The 27,708-nt window shown below is 34.9% G+C and overlaps 1 protein-coding gene across 4 annotated transcripts in view; it reads right to left on the bottom strand.

Moving 5' to 3' along the window:
* The window catches only part of LUZP2 (leucine zipper protein 2), a 583,499-nt gene that overhangs the window by 335,129 nt on the left and 220,662 nt on the right, over positions 1-27,708 (bottom strand). For 2 of the 4 annotated variants that reach the window (XM_019035931.4, XM_063711051.1), the window contains exons 2-4: positions 14,280-14,393; positions 11,380-11,450; positions 5,259-5,340 (exon numbers count right to left, since the gene is read on the bottom strand). In XM_019035931.4, the coding sequence (XP_018891476.3) occupies positions 5,259-5,340; positions 11,380-11,450; positions 14,280-14,393 (267 nt within the window). Of the gene's footprint in view, positions 1-5,258; positions 5,341-11,379; positions 11,451-14,279; positions 14,398-27,708 lie in introns of all 4 variants that reach the window. The other 2 variants (XM_019035930.4, XM_063711052.1) reach the window with 1 other exon arrangement.

The following is a 27,708-nucleotide window of genomic DNA, read 5'->3' as shown; positions in this document are numbered from 1 at the left end:
TCATTTACCTTGAAAACCCTAAAGACTCCTCTGAAAAGCTCCCAGAACTGATAAAAGAATTCAGTAAAGTTTCCGGATAGAAGATTACTGTACACAAATCTGTAGCTCTTCTCTACACCAACAGCGACCAAGTGGAGAATCAAATCAAGGATTCAACCCCTTTTATAATAGCTGCAATAAAAGTAAAATACTTAGGAATATACCTAACCAAGGAGGCAAAAGACTTCTACAAGGAAACTACAAAACACTGCTGAAAGAAATCACAGATGACACAAACAAATGGAAACATATCTCCTGCTCATGGATGGGTAGAATCAATATTGTGAAAACGGCCATACTGCCCAAAGCAATCTATAAATTCAACACAATCCCCATTAAAATACCACCATCATTCTTCTCAGAATTAGAAAAAACAATTCTAAAATTTATATGGAAACAAAAAAGAGCCCTCATAGCCAAAGCAAGACTGAGCAAAAAGAACAAATCTGGAGGTTTTGCACTACCTGATTTCAAACTATAAGCCCGTAGTCACAAAAACAGCATAGTATTGGTATACAAATAGGCATATAGACCAATGGAAATCATAGTGAACCCAGAAATAAACCCTAATACTTAACAGCCAACTGATCTTTGACAAAGCAAACAAAAATATAAAGTGGGGAAAGGACACCCTTTTCAACAAATGGTGCTGGGATAATTGGCTAGCCACATATAGGAGAATGAAACAATCTTCATCTCTCACCTTATACAAAAATCAACTCAAGATAGATTAAGGACCTATATCTAAGACCTGAAACTATAAAAATTCTAGTGGATAACATTGGAAAAACCGTTCTTGACATTGGCTTAGGCAAGGCTCTCATGACAAAGAACCAAAAAGCAAACGCAATAAAAACAAAGATAAATAGTTGGAACTTAATTAGACTAAAGAGCTTTTGCACATCAAAAGGAACAGTCAGCAGAGTATACAGACAACACACAGATTGGAAGAAAACCTTCATAATCTATACATCTGACAAAGGACTAATATCCAGAATCTACAACAAACTCAAACAAATCAGTTAAAAAGAATCCCATCAAAAAGTGGGCTAAGGACATGAATAGATAATTCTCAAAAGAAGATATACAAATTGCAAATAAACATATGAAAAAATGCTCAATATCATTAATGATCAGGGAAATGCAAATCAAAATCAAAATGCAATACCACCTTACTCCTGCAAGAATGGCCATAATCAAAAAATTGATAAACTGTAGATGTTGGCATAAATGCAGTGATCAGGGAACACTTTCGCACTGCTGGTGGGAATGTAAGCTAGTACAGCCACTGTGGAAAACAGTGTGGTGATTCCTTAAATAAGTAAAAGTAGAACTACCATTTGATCCATCAATCCCACTACTGGGTATCTATCCAGAGGAAAATTAGTCATTATATGAAAAAGATACTTGTACACTTATGTTTATAGTGCACAATTCGCAACTGCAAAATTGTGGAACCAACCCAAATGCCCATCAATCAACAAATGGATAAAGAAATGGTGATATATATATATATATATATATATACCATATATAATTATATTTATTTTTTATGTATTTATATATATAATATATAATTATATTTATACATTAAAATATATAATTATATTTATATATTAAATATATAATTATATTTAATATATAAATATATAAATGTATATATTTATATATATATTTATAAATATATATAAATATATATCTATAATTATAATTAACCATAATATATATATTAACCATATATATATAATGGAATACAACTCAGCCACAAAAAGGAATGAATTAACAGCATTTGCAGTGACCTGGATGAGATTGGAGACTATTATTCTAAGTGAAGTAACTCAGGAATGGAAAACGAAACATTGTATGTTCTCACTGATATGTGGGAGCTAAGCTATGAGGACGCAAAGGTATAAGAATGATACAATGGACTTTGGGGACTTGGGGGAAAGTGTGACTGGGGGACAAGGGATAAAAGACTACAAATAGGGTGCAGTGTATACTACTTGGCTGATGGATGCACCAAAATCTCACAAATCACCACTAAAGAATTTCCTCATGTAACCAAATACCACCTGTACCCTAATGACCTGTGGAAAATAAAAAAAGAAATTAACAGGAACACCAAATAAAAAAGAAATAGTCTGCATTTAAGAAAATGCAAGCCTTTGGTGAAAAATCTCACCATCTAGTAGTTTTTAATAACATAAAAATATCACTGTGTTGCCCCTGATCACTGATAGACAGGTAATATGTCTGATTCCCATACAGACACCATTTGTAAGTCTCTGAGAACCTGAGGTCACTCTCAAACATTTCAATGCCAGCTTTTAAGAAGAGCCATTGAAAATCTATGCAGCAGTATGCAGAAATTGCAAAACAAAATTATTTTGAATAGTAATGTAAATAGAGTTGAGGAAATAGAACATCCTAAAGTATGAACAATTGAATATATTATTTTAAGAGTCCTTTTATTAGGTATGCATTCTGTCATCCCTGATAATTCTTAGCACAATATTATCATATAACAAAGGTTTTAAATGGTTAGGAAGAAAAAATACTAATAATGATGATGATTATGTGATACAATTTAGAAGCTGCTTATAATTGATTACATCTTCTGCTCAACAGTGCGTGCAACATCTCATATAACCACCAAATAACCTGTTACATTAGTACCATTGACATACTTCTTACAATGAAAAAGCCTCAGAGAAATCAAATGACTTGCTTATATTCATTCAGCTAACTGATGAAGATGAAATTAAAATGGGAAGTGCAGAAGGAAGGGGAATGACTTTAGTTTAATGTCTACTATCAACTACATGCCAGATATAATTTTAGAGAGATTATGTACATTAATTTAATGTGAATAACCCCTTAAATGTGATAATGAGGAAACTTGCAGAAGTTAAAAAGCTTGATCAAGTCTGGTAATGAGCTAGTAAATTTACAGAATTAGTACATGGCCTACTAGAAATTTAAATCCCAAACACTCTTACTCTGAAGCACATATTAAGTTATGAGTTTCTTTAGGAAGTTTCTGGTTTAGTGAAGAATTTTGGGGGAAAAGAGAAAGCTTCCCTCAAGATCCAGTGTTCAGCCATAAGGAAGGCACTGCCAGCACGCTGAGATGAAGGCAAAGGTGACTCAGTCTACATCATTTGTCCATGACATTTGTCATACTTGGATATTCTAACTTTGGTTTGTGCTCTTTCAAAAGTTATAACTCTCTTCTTTTTGGATCTCAGACAGTTTGCATAATCTACTGGAATAATTATGAGTTCATGCCTTAGCTTATAGCTGTGCAAATGCAAGCTAGAAACACGTTATTTGAATTACTCTTTTTCAGTAAAGAAACAAACAATGTAGTTTTATTATGAGAACCAGAGAAAATAGTCTGTGTGAGCACTTCTGTTCTGCTCTACCATTGTTTGTCATTAGGCTATGAAGAAACTCAGATTAAATATGATTAGTCACGGCAGAAATGTGATTGCAATTAGGACCATTCAGTAAGCTAGGTCCGGTGTTGGGAGGAGGGATCGACAAGCTGATACTAAAAATATGTCTATTCTTTTATGTAACATTTGCTATCCAGTGAGCCAGACTTTAGGCCACATTTCAGGTGAGCAGTGAGAGTTGCCGTGGCATAGCAATGAACCAACATGCCCGTCCTAACAGGTGAACAGAACAGATAACAGTGAATCCTTACATGAAACAGTTCTGTACTTTGAAAAGTCAACCATCATTGTTGGAAAGGCTGTTCCTGAAATCAGCTGTTGCAGATGACAGACTGGACTGAGTTTCAGAAGCAAAACTCCACATTTTAATCAAGGTTGTTAAAGGAAGTTTTGTAAAAGAAAGGCAGGCTGACTGTGTTTAGAGAGCCTAGGATTCCAGGTAATTGACCTAAATGAGATTTAGGCTTCACCACGGTTTTAGCTTCTGTAAATTTGATGCTTTAACATTGGTTCTTCATGGATGTGCTGGATCAGCCTTGCTCTGAACAACCCAATCATATGCTTGAGCCACCCTGCCTTAGTTCTGGACTCTGTCATTGCTGCTCCAACGTCTCGGAGGGGAGAAGTCCTCCTCCCAGAGACACACGTTTCAAATACAAACAACCAATCGAAAAACAACACTCCTAACTGCCCCCCTTTTATTATCTCAGGCCACTGTGGAGTTGCCCTAATCGCCTTAGGGACAGGTTATAAGTCAGGACAGCTGCTATGCCCCAGAGCCAACCGAAAATCACTCAAACCGGCCAATCCCAAGCCCATTTATCCAATCCCAAGCCCACTTATCCTGCCTCACTTGTTCATTGCCTCAGAAACCACAATAAAGCCTCTTACCCACAGTTTCCTCCTCTCCCTCTGCCTCATGAACAGCCTGGGTGCCTCCCCGTGTGGCCCCTCTGTGGTGTGCAGCTAGAACTGTGAGAAATAAGCTATGTTTTCAGTGGGAGTCTTTCCTGATCTGTTGACCTTACCATACCTCATATGTTCAATTAACACACTATATTTTGAAACAGACTCAGATCTTGAAAACAAGATATAAGGTCCAATCCCTATACATGGTGTGTAAGGTGGCTTTGGGGAATACAGTAGAAACCTAGTTTTCAGCATGGCTCTCAGAAACACCATCCCTCCTGCCTGTGGTAAATATTCGTAGTAAGAGCTGAAACGGTGGGGTCAAGGGAACATCATTTCGGGTGAGAAAGTTTGTTTCATAGTTTATTTCTCAAAATTCTTGCTGTCAGGAGAGGAGTTTGATTCATCAACTTTGGGGTGCATTAGAATAACCCGTGGGATGGATTAAATAGATTCCATGGCCCTGCTCCTGAGAGATCCTTATTCAGTGGATGTGGGGTGCGACTTAACTATCACTTAGCTTAATTTACTTCACAGTCAATGACATCCCACAATGTGAGAGCCACTGATGAAGCCCTGACACCAGAACTCTTGTCCCACTCTGTCCTTTAGTTTCTCATTCTTAAAAGTAGGCTGGGAATTAGATGACCCCCTAATAATGAAATAAAACATTAACCTTTTCCAGGAATGAAAGCTGACCAAGTACTATTCTGTTCACATTGACTGATGCTTCTTTCATTGTCTTTTCACTTTTATTTTTTATAGGTGTGTTTGTTCCATAGTGATTTTGGAAAAAGAAAGTAACAATGTCCCAGCCCAAAAGCAAAGGGCACAAAGAAGAAACACACTTACAGTAGCCTGGTGTTTTTCTGCTTTCTCTGATGTCTCCTTAAGCTGATTTTGCAGGGCCTCCTGAAGAGACTTCATTTCTTCTCTATTTTAGTAGAAAACAGAGCATAAGTGAGAAAATAATACAATTCCATTATTTCCTATGTACATTATAAAAGGAAGGAGCTTTGCTGTATACATTTAGGACATAGACAACTAGAATTGCATAAAGCCACAGTTAAGCATACAGGATGTGTCTAAAGATTCTGGTAATAAAAGGCTTTTTCTCCCATGCAAATACTAACAGCAAGTTGATTTTTTTTTTAAATAACCTTACTATTATGCTTTATAAAAATCCCACGTTTGAATCATCTGTGAGCCACATGATGTGTTAAATCAAAGCAATATATAATTCAAGTTGAAAAGATAATTTCACTAACAGCATACTGGGGTATGAACATGCTGGTTAGAAAAAGTCACCATAGACTTGCTGATAGGATAAAATTACTCTTCCCTTCTGATGCTCTTAATTAATTAATTCTAAAGCATTGTGCTTTATACATCCTTTGTAAGGCCTGACATCTTTTGTAAAAACAGGGAAAAGAAACTTATTTTAACTTAAGGCCTGTCTCATTTAATGAAGATAATTCAAAAATGCATGCCTATGCATATATACTCATTGTGTCTCAAGCTCAGTAGTACATAAGGATCCTGTCTCCCTTTTTAAAAAGAGTGATATTTCCCTAAATTTACATTTCTCTTAAGGATTTAGGACTTATTTATTTATTTATAACACATCATGTTATCTTTCTGTGCCTTGATTTTTTTTTTTTTTTTTTTTTTTTTTTACTCAAGCTATCACCTCAAATAGATCAGATATTAGATAAAGGCTAGTGTACTTGTTTGTGTTTGTATGTGTGGCAATTCCTGGCTACAGAAATTCTCTCAAAGCAATAGCAACAACAAAATAGAAACCTATTTGAGTCTTACCAGCACCTAAACTAATTTAAAACTTCCAATCTAATGCCAAAAGATTAGCTCTGGATATCTGAGCAAGTGACACACCCTCTCATACTCAATTTCTTCATCCAAAAAAAGGGCACAATGGTAGAACTAACTTATAGGTTTGTGCTCATATTAAGATGACAGAATGTAAGCAAAGCACTTAACACAATGCCTATAAAAGAATTACTTAACAAATGTTAGGTCATGGCAATAACCACTGACATCTCTCCACACCCTTATGTTCATTCTCTGACCATGATGTTCTACACAACCATAAGCTGCTCTTTCACCCAGCAGGACTTAATGGGGCTGCCAGATTAATTAGCCTTGAGACTGATGTCCCAGTCCCAATTTCAAGAATGAGAAAGTCTGTCTGTTTTTTGTAATCATTTTGGACTTTGGTTGACAAATCAAAATATAGTGAGAACAAGTTATAGAATAATTACAGTCACTTTGGTTTTTAAATGATTTATGCCTTCTTGGGTGATGCTTTTAATGTGCTTGAAGTGGATTCTAAGTGACAGCTTCCATCACTGTCTCAAACTGGTTTCATTTAGCAGACTTTCTTCATATATGGACATATAAAATCTGGGCTTCCATTATTATTTCTGATATTTTCCATAGAGTGTTTGTAGTATAATATAATATATACCTACATATATTGTAGGCTTACAATGTGCAAGACACTTTTGTACACCCCACACCAAACTATGACATCATGTTATGATAGATAACAAATGCATAGAGGGGTAGTGCAATTGTGTTTTAGTGTCTATATGCTCAAACGATAAAGAGTTACTACACTATCTCTACTGAGAAGGAAGGAAGGAAGGAAGGAAGGAACGAAGGAAGGAAGGAAGGACCTACATGTTATCCCAAACACTCAAGTCTTCAACAAGCACTGAGTGAAACACAATAAAATTATATTTCCTACTGAAAATAAACTTATAATTAAAATGACAAAATAATAAATTTTTAAGCAATTTTAATTTAAAATTGTCATTTTTATTTTTAAAAGATGGTCATAAAAACACTTAAAAATTAAATAATAAAGTATGTTTTATTAAAATAACAATGAGTATGTATGAATATTTTTACAAATATATATAGATAGATAGATAATGTATGTGTGGGCGTAGGTATCTATCTATATATTTCTTCCAAAAAAATCCCCCATTCTGACATCTAGAGGCAATCTAGGGAACAGGACAAAAAACAAATTGTAAAATCTGGAAAAGGTAGAGAATTCTGAATATTTTCCTGCCAAAGAACACTATCAGGCAGAAAGGTAAAGTAGACTTTTTGTCTTCTATATCTCTTCATCTCTTCTTCTGCCTTCCTTCTAGGCTTATGTCTTCACACGCTCACTGCTCTAGTGCTTTAGCTAGCTATAGATTTCCGCTTCAAAGACTTGCTAAGTTATCCTCCTATAGAGATGATTCCTGACTTGCCTCTGCACCACTTCCCGATACCAACTGAGATTTGCCCAATCTATATCTGCTATTCTAGGGCTCTGTTTGGTACTAAACTGAAACTTTAATTCTAAAAAATTCCTGGCTCGAGTGACACCTGTGATAGATAGCTCAAATATTGAAATATTTTAGCATAACATTTTGTGTTACAAAGAATTTTAAAGGGCCATTATTTCACACCTCTTTCATCCCAAATTATAGCTATAAAAACACCCTCACCTTAATCACTCTACAGAAAGGCATTTCTTTCTAGTGACTATCAGCTTATATTTTAATAACATCACAGATCAAGAACTTGCCACAATTCCAGGCTTTTTTTTAGTTTTCGAGAACATTATTGTAAAGTGCTTTAGTATACTGAGTCCAAAACTGCCTTCCGGGAATCTACCAACCAACCACCTTAAAGAATAAAAGGTTTTATTCTCTTTTGCTCAAGGACATTTTCAAATTTTCAGACATTTCGGGGTCCTGTCCTATTCCTTATTCTCCTTGTTGTGGTTATATATTCTCAGTCCTGGCATGGTATGGTTTAAAATCTCTCCATTCACCTGGGGACTCTCCTATGAATATTATCAAGGCTGTGTAAATATTCCTGAAACGTGATACTCAAGCCAAGACGACTCTCATTTTCTCACTCTTTCTCTCACATAAGTGCACACACGCAAACACACCCCTTTCTCTGTTTGTCTTGCTAGAAAGACACTCTGCTTTCTCTCCACATAGTTGTATGTGGCCACAGCATAGCCCCTGAATTTACTTACAGCCTAGCTCCAGCTACACAGAAAGACTTATTAGTTGCCTCTACGTTACAGTTCCAGAGGGAGACACTAATTGATTGGTTTTTGTTTTGGTGGCCACCTCTGTATCATCAGCTATGACCAGTGGTTTCAGAGTCACATAAAAGAAGCCTGGCTTCTAGGGATCACTAGTCCAGATGAAGCCAGATGACAAGGATCTGAGGACAAACAGAAAACAAGGTAATAATTGAGAGCCGGGGATGTGACCAAATGGCAATGGCAAGCACATTGCACTCTTTCAAACTCGGAGAAGATGTTTAAATTTGCAATAAATTAGTATTTTTGATAACCAAAGGTGATATTTTTTCTCTTTTAATGTTTACTAATAAGTCAGATTTTGAAATGAGATACACAGTCTCTTTTACCATAATATACACACAATTTTTATATTTCTCTTTTTAAGTAAACAGCAAAAAACGAATGCATCACATCTTATATCCTTTTGAGAAGTTACCTTTTATTATAATTTATTGAGTCTTCCATTCTAACTTTGATTGTGTATATAATACAAGCTATGCATTTTAAACAAGTTTTTAATTTTAGATAAAACTATGAATTAGTAAGACCAAAATATTCTCCATTTTACCCTCTCTTTGAAAGACTTGTTCTATCATCTGGTAGTTTATATACTTTACCACATGTACATTTGATGATTAAAATACTTAAACACCTATTCACATTTTTTTTCCTGATTTTTGTGTTGTTTTTGGTGTCATGTGAATCAGACTTAGATATTTTAAGAAAATATCAACAAACTAAGAGAATAGGTTTTCATTCACATCATGCATAAGCCTGTCTCCTCATCCGTGTCCCTCCTGTGGTAAGGAAAGGCTGACTTTATTTTCTTTTACTCCATTGTCTTAACTCTTGAGATCTCCCTGTCCTTGTCTCTAAGTGGTGTTTTCTCACCCTGGTCTACATTTTTCTTTCTGCCCTGAATGGGTTTGACAGAGTAATTTCCCTAAAAGCCAGGAAATAACACAATATTTCCGCTAAAAGATTTCTTTAATTATATTATTTCTTATGGAGCTACCTAAAAGGGATTCCCTATTTATTATCACTGAAATCCAGTATATGCCATCTTTTAGCCATTTTTATTTTTGTCTTCACATACAGATTTATTTTCTAATCTTCTCAAACTCACTATGTCTTCCTCAGTCTCTCACTGGGTGCTGCACATGCATTGTGCAGAAATCAATTTTTATTTTTCTATTTTTGTTTATTCTCCATTCCTAACCTGAGATACTCTATAAAAATAAAGTAATCATCTTCAGCATCTCTTGGTCTCTTTTCATGGTTTTTTTAAAATTTTTTTTTAAAAGATAGAGTTTATTATTAACTATAGTCATCATGTACTAACTTCATCTAACTTATTCCTCTTTACCAACTGAAATTTAATATTCTTTAGCCAACATCTCACCACCAACACTCTCCCCAGCTACCTCTGACCCTGGTAATCACCACTCTAATCTCCAGTTCTTTTATATCAACTTTTTTAGATTCCAAATAAGAGTGAGATTAGGTGGTATTTGTCTTTCTATGCCTGGCTTATTTACCTTAACATAATGTCCTCCAGGTTCATCCATGTTGTCACAAATGACAAGATTTTCTATTTTCCGACTGAATAATGTTCTACTACTTCTATTCAAAATGTTGCTTATGTCCTCTATCACTACTTCACAGAGCCACAAATACTGGTGTAATATTGAGCATGATTTATTTCAAACCAATGAAATCATTAAAATAATATTGTTTCGGAAACATGTTCGGATTGCTTTTTTCAAGTTTTTCTTAGTATTAGACTTTGAAGAGAATTTCACATTAAAGAAATAATAAACATGTCACTATAAATAATAATAAGAGCCCGTGTAAAACAATTGATTTTATATTTTTTAATAGATATCATTGGCTCAATCCAAATGCATGTCAATAACAGAGTTTTGAATTAAGAACCAAGGTCAACGGAGGACATATAGGCTGATGAGAAGAGACTTAGAATCTACTCCACATGCTATCTTGTGTGTAAACTTTGAAACAGTTTTTTGCATTGTGATCAGTGAGCCAAACTGGAAAGGTGGGGCTGTAGGGTAAGACAGAGCAGATTTTAAATCTAAATTCCAATTAACGTGATTCGCAGCAATTCCACTAAGCACTCTGAGCAACAATTTGCCATCTACAAAATGGGAATAATAGCCACTTAACAAGGTAGTTGTGAAGATGAAACAAGAAAATATATACAAATCTACTAGAAGAGCTGCTAGTAAGTGTATAGCAGATGTAAAGTTGTTTCTATATTAAAATACTTGTTTTTCTTTTTTTGGCTTGGAAAAGCAATTTAAAAATCGCATGGCTTTTTATAATTTACACAAGTGTATTTCATAATATGCTTCCCTCAAAAATAAGCAAACCGATACTAATAATATTGTACTGATTCTACTTGTATTGTTAATAAGATAATTCCATTCTTTACCACCATATCATTATTACCATGATCAAGTTTTGATTGTATTAAACATAGTCCATTTAGGTCAATATTATCAAATCTGTCTATTGATGGTCAGACTTACCAGGGTCCATCTTACTAACTGAGGAAAGTATTATAGCTCCCTAACATTCAAATTGTTATTTGCAGACAAAAAGCATCAGCACCACCAACACCAAAGAGCTTCTTAGAAATGTGAAATCTCAAGCCCACCCCAGTTGTGTAAGAATCTGCATTTGAACAAGATTCCCAAGTGAATCGCATGCACAGTTAAGTATAAGTGAAAAGATAAATAGGTTCATATATTTAGAATCAATAAATTCTGTGAAGTTTCTGAATGTTGCTTGACACTATGGCAGAAATAACTAAGAAAAAAAGAAAAGTCTTACCTTTGTTTCTGTCCTAATTCCAGAAGTTTCTGAACATCAGTTTTGGCAGACTGCTCATCGTTTTTTAAGGACTGATAAGAAAAGTGGAAAAATGAAGTTTTATTCAGGTGAGAAATTGAGGCTCACTTTAACTTTGGTTCTAGAGTACTAGATAGGACTGCACATATGCCCTGGAACAAGAATTAAAAATGAGTCCATGATGGTCCTCACAGCTCCAAGGATGTAAACAGAAATTTATGACACCAACTACACAGTGGCTGAAAGGAATTGAGCAGTCTTGGCTTTTAGAGGTTTGATGGAGGAGAAACTACTCTCCAAATATCTAGGTCTCTTTAAAAGTGAATATAAAACATATCTTCTATTCATTCTTTGAAGTTTTACTGTGTTCTCTGCAGGCAAGTTAGACCAGGTCTGGCACAGCTTCTACAAATATTAGGGAATATAGCAAACCTCCCTGCATAAGTCAGGAAATAACACAATTCAAGATTAAAATAGTCAAAGGGCATGCACCTGTTAGGTTTTGTTGATTTCTTATTTATGAGTAATACATTAAGACACACACAAAAAAACAAGGCCACGTAAAATTGTAACTGGTCTCTATAGACAGAATATTAACAATAAATTATGTATACTACTTCCGTCCTTAGTGTTTATATACTCTGGCAAATTAAGAATTCAGGGACTATGAATTACAGCAGAAAAGTCTCCTGAGCTTTTTCTTGCAAGAGAATCTATCCTATTAAGCATTCTCTAATAACTTTCTTATTTATATTCAATAAACTAATTAATAGGGTAACCGGTCATTCTTGGCATGAAAAGTCGAAACTAAGAGGCAAGAATATTGTTTGCAAAAGAATAGTTGTGACTGGTAGGGAACTGACAACAGCAAAAAGGGCAAACACTTGTTTACTTAATATTTATTTAACAAATATCTATTATGAATCATGCAAAGACCTACGCAAAGTCATGGTACCTGTCTTCACACATTTTTTAATCTAATGTTGAAAATCAACAATTTTGATGTAGTATGATAAGTATTATAACAGGGATGAAGTGGGATGAACTTTACAAGACAAACCTCTTCCCTACTATAACCGGCTGAGGTTATCATTGGGAAACAACCAATAAACAAGCTTATTTATATGAAACAGTAGCTTCACATAAATACAAGGAAAGCAAAAAGAATTAAAATGTACAAAATTAATCATTCACAGGTGTTAAAGTTCAAAGTGTATCATGGTCTTATGACCTGGCACAAGTCACAAAATCAGCCTTGCACAATGGCAGCCAAAAAAATAAGCAAAAGGCATTTTAAGAACTGCAGTTATGTTTAGTGGTAGGATTGTTATCCTTTCAGCAAATGTAGCTCCATAAAATGGTATATTGGTATCAAGAAACTTTCTAGACTGTAATGAGATGTCTTGACTTTGGCTACTGGCATAGAAAGCCTGAGTATTCTGGGAATATTGTAAATACTGATCACATCTGGGCCTTTCACGATACACTTTCAATATTCTCAATGTGTCGAGTGTTCTATGCCTCTGAGAAGGTACAGGTTTTTTGTATTCTTCCCAGTCTTATTCACTTGGTGAATTTTCACTTAACCACAAACTCAGGCATTGGCTTCACCAGAAATCAATCTGTACTTCTTTTCACCCTTGTGAGTTTTCCCTAATGCTCTGTGCGTGCTTCCATCATAAGACAATGATTCCTGCGCTGTTATCATTCTGCTACCATCTCTGTGTCCTACTGGGATGTGTATAATTTTTTTTTTTTGCTCTCGTTTCTATCTTCTCCATATGTAACACATCTTCTGGAAGAAGAGCTTAGATATTGACTTTAAATACCAGCTCTGTCCCTTAACTATCCGCGCGCTCTTAGTTTATTAACTTTTCTCTAATTCTGTTTTCTCACCTATGAAACGTGACTAATAGACTTCATGTGAAAATTAAATACAAATTGTAGAAAGAGTATCTAGCACTGGACCTTGACCATGTTCAATAAGCCTCAGTGGCTACTAATACCACCACCACCACCACCACCACTACCACCATCATCATCATCATCATTATCATTATTATCATCTTAGTGGGACTAGAAAGCTAAGGAGAAGAGTGTGGACAGAAGCGACTCCACATGGTTTAAAAACATGGTTCAGTTCAGTAACTAATAGTCTCTGGAGCCAGACTGTCTACATGTAAACTCTGGCTTCTTTTGTAACATTCAAAAATAACATATCTTTCCTAAACATTATCTCTCATGTGTAACAAGGGATGTCACAATAGGATCTACCTCATAGATACATTACAAGAATTAAACCATGTAATACATACAAAGCTTTTAGCATACAGGAGATAATAAATACAATGTTTATGTCAAATATTGCAATATATTATCAAATATTTATGAAACTATTTTTACCCTATGTAGAATTTTTTAAAGATTTCAGTATGTTAAGATGTTTTTTACAGATGCCACTTGCCTTTTAAGGCATTTACCTATTTCAGTAATGTGGTTTACTAAAGAATCTTAAGAATTATCCCGTGGGGAATTTAAAATTATCTTCTAGGAGTCATTCCTATATTTATTTAACTCTTGATCATAATTACTTTGTCATTTTATAATACGAAAAACACAGGGGTCAAACTGATCTTAGAAGCTTGAGGAATTGATGGCTCTGCCAAGAACACAATTTTCCTATTTCTGTATTTGTTAAACACAGATTCCTAGACTATATTTCAAATGACATTTCTGTTTAAGGCACATATAATAGTAAGTAATAACTACCATGGTCAAGCCCAGAAACACATTAAAAACTATTTAAAAATGCATGTCAATCCACTCAGAAAATCAGATGACTGCTCCTCTTTTACTGCTCGGAAAATGAGTTTTCATCTCACCTGAAGATTGACTTTAATTCCATCAAGTTCTCTTGATGTCTTTGTCAGCTGACGAAGAATGGTGCTTCGCTCCTTAAAGACTTCTTTCAGCTGCTTTTCTAGCTCTTCATAGTCCTGTCTAACACAGAAAGAATAGGCATGAGAGCCCCCCAAATGGTTCCATTTGGCATCAGTCATAATCACTAACACTCACAGTTTCAGTGAAATCTAGAGAAGTTAAAACCTCAGTTACTAAGATGGTTTTGTTGTCATGATTTCATATAAAACGGGAAAATTGAAAACCCCATTTTATAACAAAAGTTTCATTTCCCAGTGAGGACTAGCTATGCTCCAGATATCTATGACATAGACATAGACATCTATCTATGTCTTCCCTGCTGCATGTAAGAAATGCCTTTCATCTTCTTCCATAATTGGGAGGCCCCCCCAGCCACGTGGAATCCACTAAACCTCTTTTTCTTTATAAATTACCCAGTCTCGGGTATGCCTTTATCAGCAGCATGAAACGGACTCATACAGACACTAAAGAAAATAAATGTTGAATTTTTCAAAAAGTGAATAAATATCAGAAGGTTTGGAGTTCTAACTGGGAAGCAGGAGATTTGCTGCTGAAATGTGAAATGCCTATTCATTTCAGAAGACTGTTAAGTGATGATTAGGAATTTGGGCATTATTTTGAGAACAAATGAAAGCAAATGAGATGTTTTAGGCAGTAAATGACAAGATCAGATTTATGTTTTGGAAAATTGTCCCTGGCTGAAAACTCAGGAGTGAATGGGAGGAGGGAAAAAAACAGGAAAACAGGTGACTGTTAAGAAAGTTACCATTGCAATAGTCCAGACAAAAGATTACGCTGGCCTAACTAGAGCAGAAGCAGGGGAGGCAGGGAAACTTGGATTGATTTCAGCAAAACATACAAAATGGAATTAATAGTATACTGTATCTGTATGTGTAACTGTGTGTGTGTGTGCTTGTGTTTAATTCTTTTCCCTGCATGTTGTGGAATAAGGGTAGAAGGGAGCTATTTACTAATGGTGCCAGGTTGCTGGCTTAGGCAATTTTTGAACACAGCCCTTCACTGAGAGGGAAGTCAGGAAGAACAGTGTTTTTAGTGAAAGATGGGTCGACAAGTTCAATTATAAAATTGTGGGAAAACGGCTCAAATTCTCTCCGCTTTAGTTGAGAATCTGTAAAATGTAACAGTTAACTTACCCACATTTTCATGTGTTAAATAGGGTAATTTGTGTAAAGCATTGAACCCATGATAGGTAATTAATTGAAAATATGTACACATATAATTTCGATTACTATGAAATATGATGAATTTATAGTCATTCTGCAGAAATATAAAGGAACTAGATCTCCTAATGGCCTTAGTGATGATTAATACGTTCATCTCATCTAGAATAGACTTCTATTATAATTTTTTTCTTTTTCTCATTTGCTAAATATAGGTCTCTAGCACTCTTCACATTCTTCTCATTAAAAGGAAATCGGAATGGCCCATTGCTAAGAACCACAATATTCTCGCTGGCCTTGTGAATTTCACTGATGAACAGTAATCAACCAGTAATCAGACAATTATTAATGCCCCAAATTTCCATTCAGTCTCACTGGCAAAGTTAAATAATAAACAGCAAGGCATGTTTTTATTTTCTTCCAATTTTTTAACCTTACTTTATGCCCCAATTTGTTTCTCCTGAACAATAAACACATCTCCAAAATCATCTTAAATGACTATAATTCATAATAGTAGATTATATATATTGACAGGTTATTATATATGCTGTCATATTATACATAGGGTTAATAATAGTGCTTTCGTCATGAATTTGTTCTGAAGAGTAAATGAAATGACGTGCATAACACATCCGTACCTATTTTATAGGCACGGAAATTGAGTCACAAGAGTAGTAAATAACTTCTAAGGACATGCTATTAAGAAAGTGGTGTATCAGTCAGTCTCCAAAGCCTAATATCTTAACCACAATTTTGAAAGAATATACTGATTTGGCTATGAGTTTATCAGTTAAATGTTCACTGCGTCCTTCAAGAACTTACTGTATATTACTTCTTTCTTCTCTATTACGCAAATAAATGTTGACTTTATTTACTATATTTACTTTTAATTAAATTATAAATAACACTTCCATTTTATAATATATAACATCATTTCATTTCATCTTCATATTTGATTTTCAAATAATATTATGAGGAAAACAGAACCAATTTAAATCTCTCTATTTTCTGGTAAATACATTGAGAACCATGAAGAGGACACAAATTATCAGGAAAATGTTGGCAGAATTGTTAATTAACAATACTACTTTAGATTCAAACATTTAAGGTCCTTATGTAAGAGGAAATCAAATTACACTGCAGAAGTAACCATAAGGAAAGTATTGGCTAACATTTTATTGGGTTTTCTTCCATTTACAAATGAGTGTATGTTCATCTTCTAATAATTTTCTCTTGCTTACATGAAAAGTAAATATGACCCTCCTAAACTCAGGTTCTGTAACTGGCTTCATATGTCTTAGAGCACTTTCCATGTCTATATATGTTCCTATCCATTTTGGTTGAACTTGAATATATTTTTACCACTGATAATTTATGGTGTTTCCAATTTTTTCTTTCTCTCTTAAAAATTAATAAAGTGTATATATGTGGGCACAAAAGAATTCCCAGAGTACTTCTGTGATATAAGTTTCTAAAAGTGTAAATATTTCACTAAAAGTCAACATGTTAATTTTTTTTGTTGTGGGGGGAGCAGGGTGGGAGGTCTGGCTTCAGTGCCCATACCTTGCACTTTTTTTTTAATTTTTAATTTTTGTGGGTATTTAGTAGGTACATGTATTTATGGGGTACATGAGATATTTTGTGTTAGTTTCAATATGTGCTGGTAAATTGCCTATCAGCTATTCTAGCCTATAATTTTCTTAGTATATTCTGATGTTCTTCACACCTTCACCTAAACCAGACATTGTCTTATCTCCCTTCTTAAAAGAAAATTTGCTAATGGCATGAGTGAAAAATGACACCCTCTTTCTGATGTAATTTGTATTTACTTTATTAGAGATTGATTATATTTTCATAATATTACCACTTGTATTTCTTTCTCTGTGAATTATCTGTTTACATCTTTTGCCCATTTAAATTTTGAGTTAGTTACTTATTAGTTTTCTAGGGCTTCCATAACAAAGTAACTACGACTGGGTAGCTCAAACAATAGATATTTTGTCTCACAATTCTGGATGCTAGAAATCCAAAATCAAGTTGTTGGTAGGGCTGTTTCCTGTGAGGGCTGTGAGAGAAGGATCTGTCTTAGGCCTCTCTCATCAGCTTGCAAATGGCTGTCTTCTCCTTATGTCTCTTCACAGCATCTTCCTTCCCGGTGTATCTCTGTGTCTAAATTCCCCCTTTACATAAGAACACTAGTCATATTGGTTTAGAGTCTGCCCTAAAGACCTTATTTTAACTTTATTACCTCTGCAAAAACTATCTCCAAATGAAGTTACATCTAATGTACCAGAGATAAGGATTTCAACACATAAATTTGGGGGTACATATTTCAACCTATTACATTTACCTAATTTATTTGGAAGATTCTTGTCCACTATGGGTTTTAATTCATTGTCATTATATGGATTTTTTTTCATACCTCTTATTGGTATTTATATTTACCCCTCTCCAATTTCTTTTAAATAATTTGTTTAGATAAATCCTTTTTCTTTATGGCATCTGGACTACTCTTAGGTTTCTCCAACCCATGTTATTTAAAAGTTTATGTACACTTATAAAAATGTATCCATTTTTAATTTTTACTAAACTACCCAATTGATTTTTGAATCTACATATAAACATATATACAAATATATATGTATAGTAGGAAGGGGGACTATAACTTAAATATGGATAGCCAGTTGTCCTAACACGATTGGATACAATACTTCCCCTGATGATTTTAATATGGCACTTTTTGATGTAACAAATTATTTTTTCTAAATGTTTTTAAATTCTGTATTCAGATTCATTTGCTGTCTTCATGACATATCATGATTTAATTATTAAAACTGTGTACAACATTTTGATACTTCTCAGATTCATCCCCCCTATTGTTTTTGTTCACAGTTTCATTGGCAAATGTTCTCTTTTGTTTCTTCTGAATGAATTTTAGAATAAGCATGTCAATTTTCTGTAAATTCCTGCAGGGAATTTAATTGAAATTGCATTTGCATTATAATTATATTTAGGGAAATAGATAACAATCACACATCTTTCCATCCAGAAATATACTCTCATTTATTATGCCAGTATGTTTTTATAATATGGGAATTCTTTACATTTACTCATTTTTTATTAGACTTATTGCTACTATTGTGGATGGGTTTCTCCATTTAACTGTCTAAATAGATATTGCTTGTCATGTTTAAAGTTACTGTCTGTAAGTTGATTTTGTTTCCAGATACCTCATTGAACATCTTTATTAGTTGTCATAGTTATCCAGTTTATTCTGTTGACTTTTTAAAGTGGTAGCAATAACTTCTTTGAATTTACCAGTCATATCTTTTTATAATAGCTATAATTTTATTTCTTTTTGTTTACTAATCATGTTGCCTAAGACATTCAAAACAATGTCGAATAGAGGAGGTGATGGAATACCTTCTGTCTTGTCCTTGACTTCATTTAATTGATTGATTGATTTTTTGAGACAGGGTCTGTCTCTGCCACCCAGGCTGGAGTACAGTGGCATGATTTCGGCTCACTGCAACCTCTGCTTCTTGGCTCAAACCATCCTCCCACCTCAGCCTCCCAGTTAGCTGGGATGATAGACACACGCCACTACCACCAGCTAATTTTTTTCTATTCTTAGTAGAGATGGGGTTTTGCCATGTTACCCAGGCTGATCTCTAACTCCTGAGCTCAATCGATCTGCCCTCCTCAGCCTCCCAAAATGCTGGGATTATAGGTGTGAACCATGACCCCTGGCTTGTCTTTGACTTTAAAATAAAAAGTTATGCTTCATCACTGAGTACCATATTTGTAATTTTCAAGTGATACTATCTTTCTTAGTCCATTGTCTTCAAATAGAAACTGTATTAAGATACAGCATTCATGTAGAAAAACAAAAATCCCAAGGACACACTTGAAGTATTGCAAACTAAACACCTCGGAAATTTAAGAGATAGAAAACTAACCTTCGGAGCTTTTCTTTGACGGCACCCATTCATTACCTTTACCCTCCTCCCAACATATAGCCAATATTCAGACTTCTGTGACTTAAAATTATTTGCTTATGTTTGAAATTAATACACATATAAATCATATACATCAAATGTCATTTGTTTGATTCATTTAATATGATATCAAGTTTGTAAAAATTTTTCATATTTTACCCAAATTGTAATTTTTATTTATTACTTTTTATTTTTCATTTTTCAGAGATAGGGTCTTGCTGTCTCACACAGGCTGGAGTGCAATGGTGTAATCATAGCTCACTGCAGCCTCGAACTCCTGATCACAAGCCATCCTCCCACCTCAACCTCCCGAGTAGCTGGAACTACAGGCACACATCACCACACTCAGGGCTAAGATTTTAAAATTTTGTAGAGATGGGGGTCTCATGATGTTTCCCAGCAGGGTCTTGAACTCTGGGCTTCAAATAATTCTCCTGCCTCAGCCTCCCAAAGTGCTGGGATTATAGGCATGGGCCGCCGTGTCCAGCCAGTTTATTAATTTTTAATACTGCATAGTGTAGTGGTGAATAACTGTACAGCAATTTTTTCTAGTGTTGATAGACACTTGTGACTTTTTCCAGTTTTTGAATATTATGAGTAATGCTGCAATGAATATTTCATATGCTTTGTGGTTAACATATAAACACATTTATGCTGGGTATATATCTAAGAATGGAATTGCTGCATCATAAAGCATGCATATGTTCTACTTTAGCAAATAACAGCCAAAAAATTTTTCAAATTAGTTGCAGGGTAGGAGAGGTAGAGAATTCCAGTTGCTTCATATTCTTATCCACACTGGTATCATTAGTACTTGTTTTTAATTCAGTAACTCTAGTAGTGGTGTAATAGTGTCTCATTTTAGCTATAATTTGAATTTCCCTGGTTGGTGACTCATAAAGGGAGGATGTTACTAAAGGTGATTTTTATATATCCTTTATAAAATGCCCACTCATGACTTTTGCCCTTTTTCCATTAGTTTGCCCATTGCTTGTTATTGATTTGTGGGAGGTATTTATACATTCCACACATGAGCCCTTTTATGATTAAATGTATTAAAATAATTTCCTATTCTGCTGCTTGAATTTTGAATCTCTCTCTCTCTTTTTATTTTTAATATGAGGTCTCACTGTGTTGCCCAGGTTGTAGTGCAGTGGCATGATATCGGCTCACTGCAACCTCCATATCCTGAGTTCAAGCAATTCTCCTGCCTCAGCCTCCCAAGTAGCTGAGATTACAGGCATGCACCCCCATGCCCAGCTAATTTTTGTGTTTACAGTAGAGATGGGTTTCACCATATTGGCCAGGCTGGTCTCGAACTTCTGACCTCAAATGATCCTCCTGCCTTGGTCTCCCAAAGTGCTGGGATTACAAGCATGAACCACTGTGCCTGGCCCTTAATTTTCAATCTCTTAATGGTATCTTTTAATGAAGAGTTGTTGATAATATTAATATTGATATGGTTTGGCTGTGTCCCCTCCCAAATCTCATCTTGAATTGTAACTCCCATGATTCCTACATGTTGTGGGAGGAACCTGGTGGGATGTGGTTGGATTATGGGGGCATGTTTTTCCCATGCTGTTCTCATGAGAGTGAATGAGTCTCATGAGATCTGATGGATCTCTTTCTTTGCCTGCTGCCATCCATGTAAGATGTGACTTGCTCCCCCTTGCCTTACACAATGATTGTGAGGACTTCCCATCCAGTGGAACTGTAAGTTCACTAAACCCTTTTTCCTGTATAAATTACCCAGTCTCAGGTATGTCTTTATCAGCAGCATGAAAACAGACTGATACAAATACAGACCAAATTAACATTTATATCAGGATTTGTCCTTTTTAGACCTAGTTTAGGAAATGTAAGCTGGCTTACTATGTTTTCTGGATGCCTATGTATTACGTAATTAGTTAATTTACTTATTTCACTTTTCACATTTTAGACCTGCAAAAAACCTGGAATTGTATTTTTCTGTATTGCACGGGAACATATAATTAAATCCCAATATTTTGCAGTGCCATTTTTTATAAATAAATTTTTTTCAATAAAAAGATGTCTGTTTCTATATTATTTAATCCATCAAATTGAAATATTTGTTTAACATTTTGTTAGTGTCACTGTTTCTTATTTATTAAAGCTTTATAAAAGTATATAGATACCCAACAGTCTAAAAATTTAAATTTTGTTATTTTCTTCAAGATTGTCTTACCTATTCACGGTCAAATGCATTTCCATATACATTTTAGAATTGGTTTGTCAATTTCAACAAGAATAAAACCTTGTTTGGGTTTTGGGTGACTATATTGACATTTTAAAAATGTTGAGTTTTCTGCTCCATAAACATTTCATATACTACAATTTATTTAGAGATCGTAACATTTTATCTTAATAATATTGTGTAGTTTTCAGTGCACGATCCTTTTGTGAATAACTTACATTTGTGCATCACTTATATTTAGAATCTTTTGAATTTTCTATATACATAATCATACTTTCTGCAAGAATGATAGTTTTTCTTTTATATCCTAATTTATTATCAAGAATTAAAAACCTATTCTACAGTGCTCAACAGAATTGATACTATAAACATCTTTGTCTTATTCCAGATTGCAGGAGAAAGAGCTTTCAATATTTCACCCCAAATATGGTATTTCCTATTGAATTTTTGTAGTAAATATTCTTCTTCTTTTTCTTTTACATTATCAGACGTAAAATGTTCCTTTTCTAGTTTCTTAATCATTTAATCATGAATAAAATTTGAATGTTATAAAATGTTGCTTGCTTCATTATGGCAGGTGTTATTATTTGCTAACAATTCCTTTCTCCCTTCTCACATTTACTATGCTGCAAATATAAGCAGAATAGAAATCCCTATGTCGTTCATTTGGTCATGTGACACTCCAAAGGCACACTAGTGGACATGGCTTATCAGCGACATTAAACGTCGTTTATGTTATTTTTTTTTAGCTTCTTGTTCTCCTGCTATTGGCCATGTGAAAAAATAACCGTAGGTAACTGCTTCAACTCAGGCTTCTTCAGTAACAAAATAAAGAGAACAGGTCTGGCTCACGCTTGTAATCCCAGCACTTTGGGAGGCCGAGGCGGGCGGATCATGAGGTCAGGAGATCGAGACCACGGTGAAACCCTGTCTCTACTAAAAATACAAAAAATTAGCCGGACGTGGTGGCGGGCGCCTGTAGTCCCAGCTACTCGGAGAGGCTGAGGCAGGAGAATGGCGTGAACCCGGGAGGCAGAGCTTGCGGTAAGCCGAGATCGCGCCACTGCGCTCCAGCCTGGGTGACAGAGACTCTGTCTCAAAACAAAACAAAACAAAACAAAAAAAAGAACAGGTCTGAATTTGATCCATACTCTGAAGCAGAAATACTTGCAGTAAGCTCCCAACATGAGCTTGAAAAATAAGTGCTTGTTTTTGTAAGTCATTAGGCTTTGGAGTAATTTGTAATGTAGTATCAGCATAGCAAAAATTTGTCTAATAAATGCATTGGTTCAAGTGATCACATACATTTTTCATTTATACTATTAATGTACTTCATTGCATTGATCCATCTCACATGTATGATTAATGATTACATTAAATTAATCTCACACTATCAAAATAATTCCATGTATACTTCTGCTAGATTCAGTTTCCTAATATTTTGCTTATAATTTTTACATTTATTTTCATAGAAAAAATCATTTGTAAATGTCTCTCTCATATTCTTGTAAAGCTTGGTATCTAAGTTTTGCTTATCTCATGAAACAAATTGGATAGTATTTTTTTTCTATTATCTGAAAGAATTTGTGTGAGACTGGTAACCTTTCTTCCTTGAATGAGGAGAATTCAGAACTAAAATAATATGGCCTGCAAATCCTTTGTGGGAAATCATTTAGTTAGTCAATGTTTTAATAGATACGTAAATACTCAAATATTCTAATTGTTCCCATTTCAATGCCAATAAATTACATAATATTTAATAATGTGTCTATTTTATTATCATTTATTTACTTAATGATTCTGTGTGTTAGTCTGAGCTTAGCTGGGCCATTCACTTGGTTGGGCTTATTCTTGTATTTGCGATCTTTTGTTCATCAGCCAATGACTCTACTTCTATGGTTGAATTGCTGTGAGTTTATCAGTGAAAGCAACTGGATCCTGCTTTATCAGCAAACTAGCCTAGAGCAGATCATCTACCAGTTGGTCAGGGATCTAAGAGAATTAGCAGAGGTCAGGGAGTATTTTTCAGGTTTAGGCTGAGATTTAGAATAACATCCTGTCAATCAAAGAGTATCAGTTACAAAGCAAGTCACAAGTTCAGGCCAGATTCAAGAGTCAGGTAAATATACTTCACTTCTTGATGGGAAAAGCTTCAAAGTCATAAAGTAAGTGTATATGGATATAAGGAGAATAGTTACGGGCATATTTGCAAACAATGTACTACATAGTGCCAAATGCTGCGTTAACTTCTCTATATTTTATTTCTCAGAGATTGGCCAGTTGAGTACTTGTTACATTGTGCATTGATAGTTCTCCAGTGTCTTAAAAGGAATTATTATTTTGAATTTTGTCAATTTTTTCTGTTGACTTCAGCAGGAAGATTGGTCAGCAGTAAGACTGACAAGTTTGTTCAATTTCACTAAAGATGGATATTTTGGGGCCATGATTTAACTAATTATTTTCTCTATTTCTGAAAGATAAACGTTTGCTCAATCGAATCCCATCTCTTCTCCAATTCTAATTATTTGAACATTTTTATTTGACTCTACCCAATCTTACTATCCTAGTTCAGGTTCTCACTATTTGAATGTTTATATAATAACATTATATGAATTTTCTTTTTTTTTGCTTTTCTAATCCATTTAATTCAAATTATACTTTTTAACTTAAAATTCTAACTGGATCAACTTACAGTTCAAAATATCAGTAGCCCCTTCGGCCATGTCAAGGTCAAGGCCATCTGCCCTGGGGCTTGAATCTGTCTCCTTCATTTTCCTTTGTTCAGCTTTCCTCTATTTCCTCTTATATACCCTGTGCTCAGTTAATTAATTATCAAAGAGAATTTCTTGAAAATATTTAAATGTGTTTTGTCTATTTTAATTCCCGTGAATAAACTAGATCTAAGATTAAAATGAATTCCCTGAGGAATCATTTGTTTAAATTCTTCCTAGTATTTAAGAACTTCCCACACACTGTTGTACACTGTATAGCCTTAACACTTGATTTTACAGCACAAAATCTCCAAATACATCAAGTCAGTCTCTTCAATCCTTAGTCTTCTGTCAAGGTTTTCTGTATTCTCCATCTCTCTTTAGTATTATAATATTTCATTATTTATGTATGTGTTTCACCACAAAATTGAATGCTTTGACTGAAGAAATGTTGTTTGATACTAGCACACTGTTTTGTACTTATAATGTTGAACTGTATCTGAGCCCTGTGCTTCCAGAAATCACCAATGGTTAAGAAATTCCCCAAACCTTTCGTCTCCAAAAATGCGATACTGCAAAATACTGTCCTTGCCATACAAGCTAGATAAGACTCATGGATGACATCCTTATTTACCTGTTATGATGTCACTCACAGACACTCCAAATTCCCACTCTTTGTCTCATAATGATTAGCTAAACTTGTGCTTCACTGATTAATCTGCACAAAAGACTGCTAGCTTCATTTGACCAGAGTGGTCGAGCTTTTTGGTCTAGCTTCTCGCCTTCTCTCAGGCCTGTGAACTCCGTCTCACCTTGGGTTTCAACAAGCATTAAGTATTGGAATATGGAACAGCACCTTAACAACCACTCTGAGATTAGCTTTTACACCATTAATTAATTGTCTTGTGGTGTCGAAACATTTGCTGTTCAATTGTTCGGCCACACAACCCGCTCACTCTTTTCCCCACAGCCAGTTTTTGATAGTCCTGTTTCCTTTCTCTCTATAAAAGAAAGCCTTTGCTCTACGATGCTTAAAGACTGTATGGTTGAAGTGTTCTTTCTACTGCAATAGCTTTTGAATAAATAATTTTCTTACTTAAGACTACATTATGACAGATTGGATACCGAAAGTGTGGTACAAAAACACTGTAGAATACTATGCGGTCATAAAAAAGAATGAGATCATATCTTTTATGGGAACTTGGATGGAGCTGGAGGCTATTATCCTTAGAAAACTAACACAGGAACAGAAAACCAAATATCACATGCTCTCGTTTATAAGTAGGAGGTAAATGATGAGAACTCACGAACACAAAGAAGGGAAAACAGACACTTGGGTCTAATGGAGGGTGAAGGGAGGGAGGAGGGAGAGGAATAGAAGAGATAACTATTGGGGGCCGGGCGCGGTGGCTCACGCCTGTAACCCCAGCACTTTCGGAGGCTGAGGCAGGTGGATCACGAGGTCAGGAGATCGAGACCATCGTGGGTAACAGGGTGAAACCCTGTCTCTACTAAAAAAAAAAAAAATACAAAAAAATTAGCCGGGCGTGGTGGCAGGCACCTGTAGTCCCAGCTACTGGGAAGGGTGAGGCAGGAGAATGGCGTGAACTCGGGGATCGGAGCTTGCAGTGAGCCGAGATGGCGCCACTGCACTCCACCTGGGCGACAAGGCGATACTCCGTCTCAAAAAAAAAAAAAAAAAAAAAAAAAAGATAACTGTTGGGTTCTAATACCTGGGTAATGAAATAATCTGTACAACAAACCCCCATGGCATGAGTTCACCTATGTAACAAACCTCCACATGTACTGCTGAACCTAAAAGAAAAGTTTTTTAAAATAAGAAAAAAAATTAAGACTACATTGTTTTTATTTGATAGCACATTGTGAGATGCTTAATAAATGTAGGTTAGCTGAATAAATTTTAACTACTAACATTTGCTTGAATGGTTACATCAGCCTAGAATTCCTTTACCTACTCTGTTTATCAATCTAGTTAGAGAAAGTACTTCATTTCACTTCTTCCATGAAATCTCCTCCTAGAACTATAAAGTTCATGCCTCTTCTTAATATGCATGTCATATATTCGCTACACTTCTTTATTTTATAATTAATCATTAGTTTTATTTTTTAAAAATGATTGCACAACAGCCTTTATAGAATAATGAGTTTTTGAAAGCATGTACTTCTTCACTTTTTCTAGTAATCATTATTATTTTATATTTAAAAAAATTTTTTTGAGATGTAGTCTCACTCTGTCACCCAGGCTGGAGTGCAGTGGCGCAATGTCGGCTCACTGCAAACTCCGCCTCCTGAGTTCAAGAGATTCTCCTGCCTCAGTCTCCCAAGTAGCTGGGATTACAGTTGCCCGCCATCATGCCCAGAACATTTTTGTATTTTTAATACAGATAGGTTTTCACCATGTTGGCCAGTTGGTCTCAAACTCTTGACCTCAGGTGATCCGTCCGCCTGGGACTCTCAAAGTGCTGGGATTATAGACTTGAGCCACCGCCCCCAGCTTCTAGTGGTTACTATTTAATTTGATGTTTATACTTTCCTTGTTTGGACTGGCAGAAGTGTTGAAAAACAGGCTCCTGTACCCTGTGACTTGTCCTCCTCATTCTTGGAACCCTTCCTGACTCTTTTCGCTCCTTTGATGTCTGTCCTGCCGTAATTTATATTTCTAACTGTTTATTTTAAATGCAGATACAATAGACTCACTTATCATGGAATAGTCTTTCAGCGTTTCAATTTCATTTGAATTGTTTTTGTTTTTTGTCTTTAATGAAAAGATCCTCCAAGAGTATGTTGAACGCCTTCTTTGGATAGAAATTTCATAAAATTCAAAGCTCTGGAGTAGTGCCATGACATCTCAAGATTTGGTTTTCCCAAAGAAATAGAATAACAACAATAATAATTGTAGAAACACAAACTTCCATTCAGCCTATCTTCAACATTTCTGCCTACTTTTAAATAATTATTTATTATAGCAAGCATAAATATAGCTTCATTTTATTTTTTATTTTTAAACAATATCTAATATTATATACTAGCATATATCAGACATGTGGTAGACATTTTACAATGTCATTTAATTCTCATAATTATTCAGAAATATAGGTGCAGTGGACATTCTACAAGCAAGAAAGTAGGTTCATAAGTTAGTAAATGACAGATAAGACAGATAGTAAATGATGAAAATAGTCTTCAACCCTAGATATCATTGATGAAAAAATACTAGATTATGCAGTCCCTCTCTAAATAATGAA

The sequence above is a fragment of the Gorilla gorilla genome, chromosome 9, assembly GCF_029281585.2.
Source record: "Gorilla gorilla gorilla isolate KB3781 chromosome 9, NHGRI_mGorGor1-v2.1_pri, whole genome shotgun sequence".
NCBI lineage: Eukaryota > Metazoa > Chordata > Mammalia > Primates > Hominidae > Gorilla > Gorilla gorilla.
Note: the sequence above shows the minus strand (reverse complement) of the source record. Positions and strands in the feature narration are given on the sequence as shown.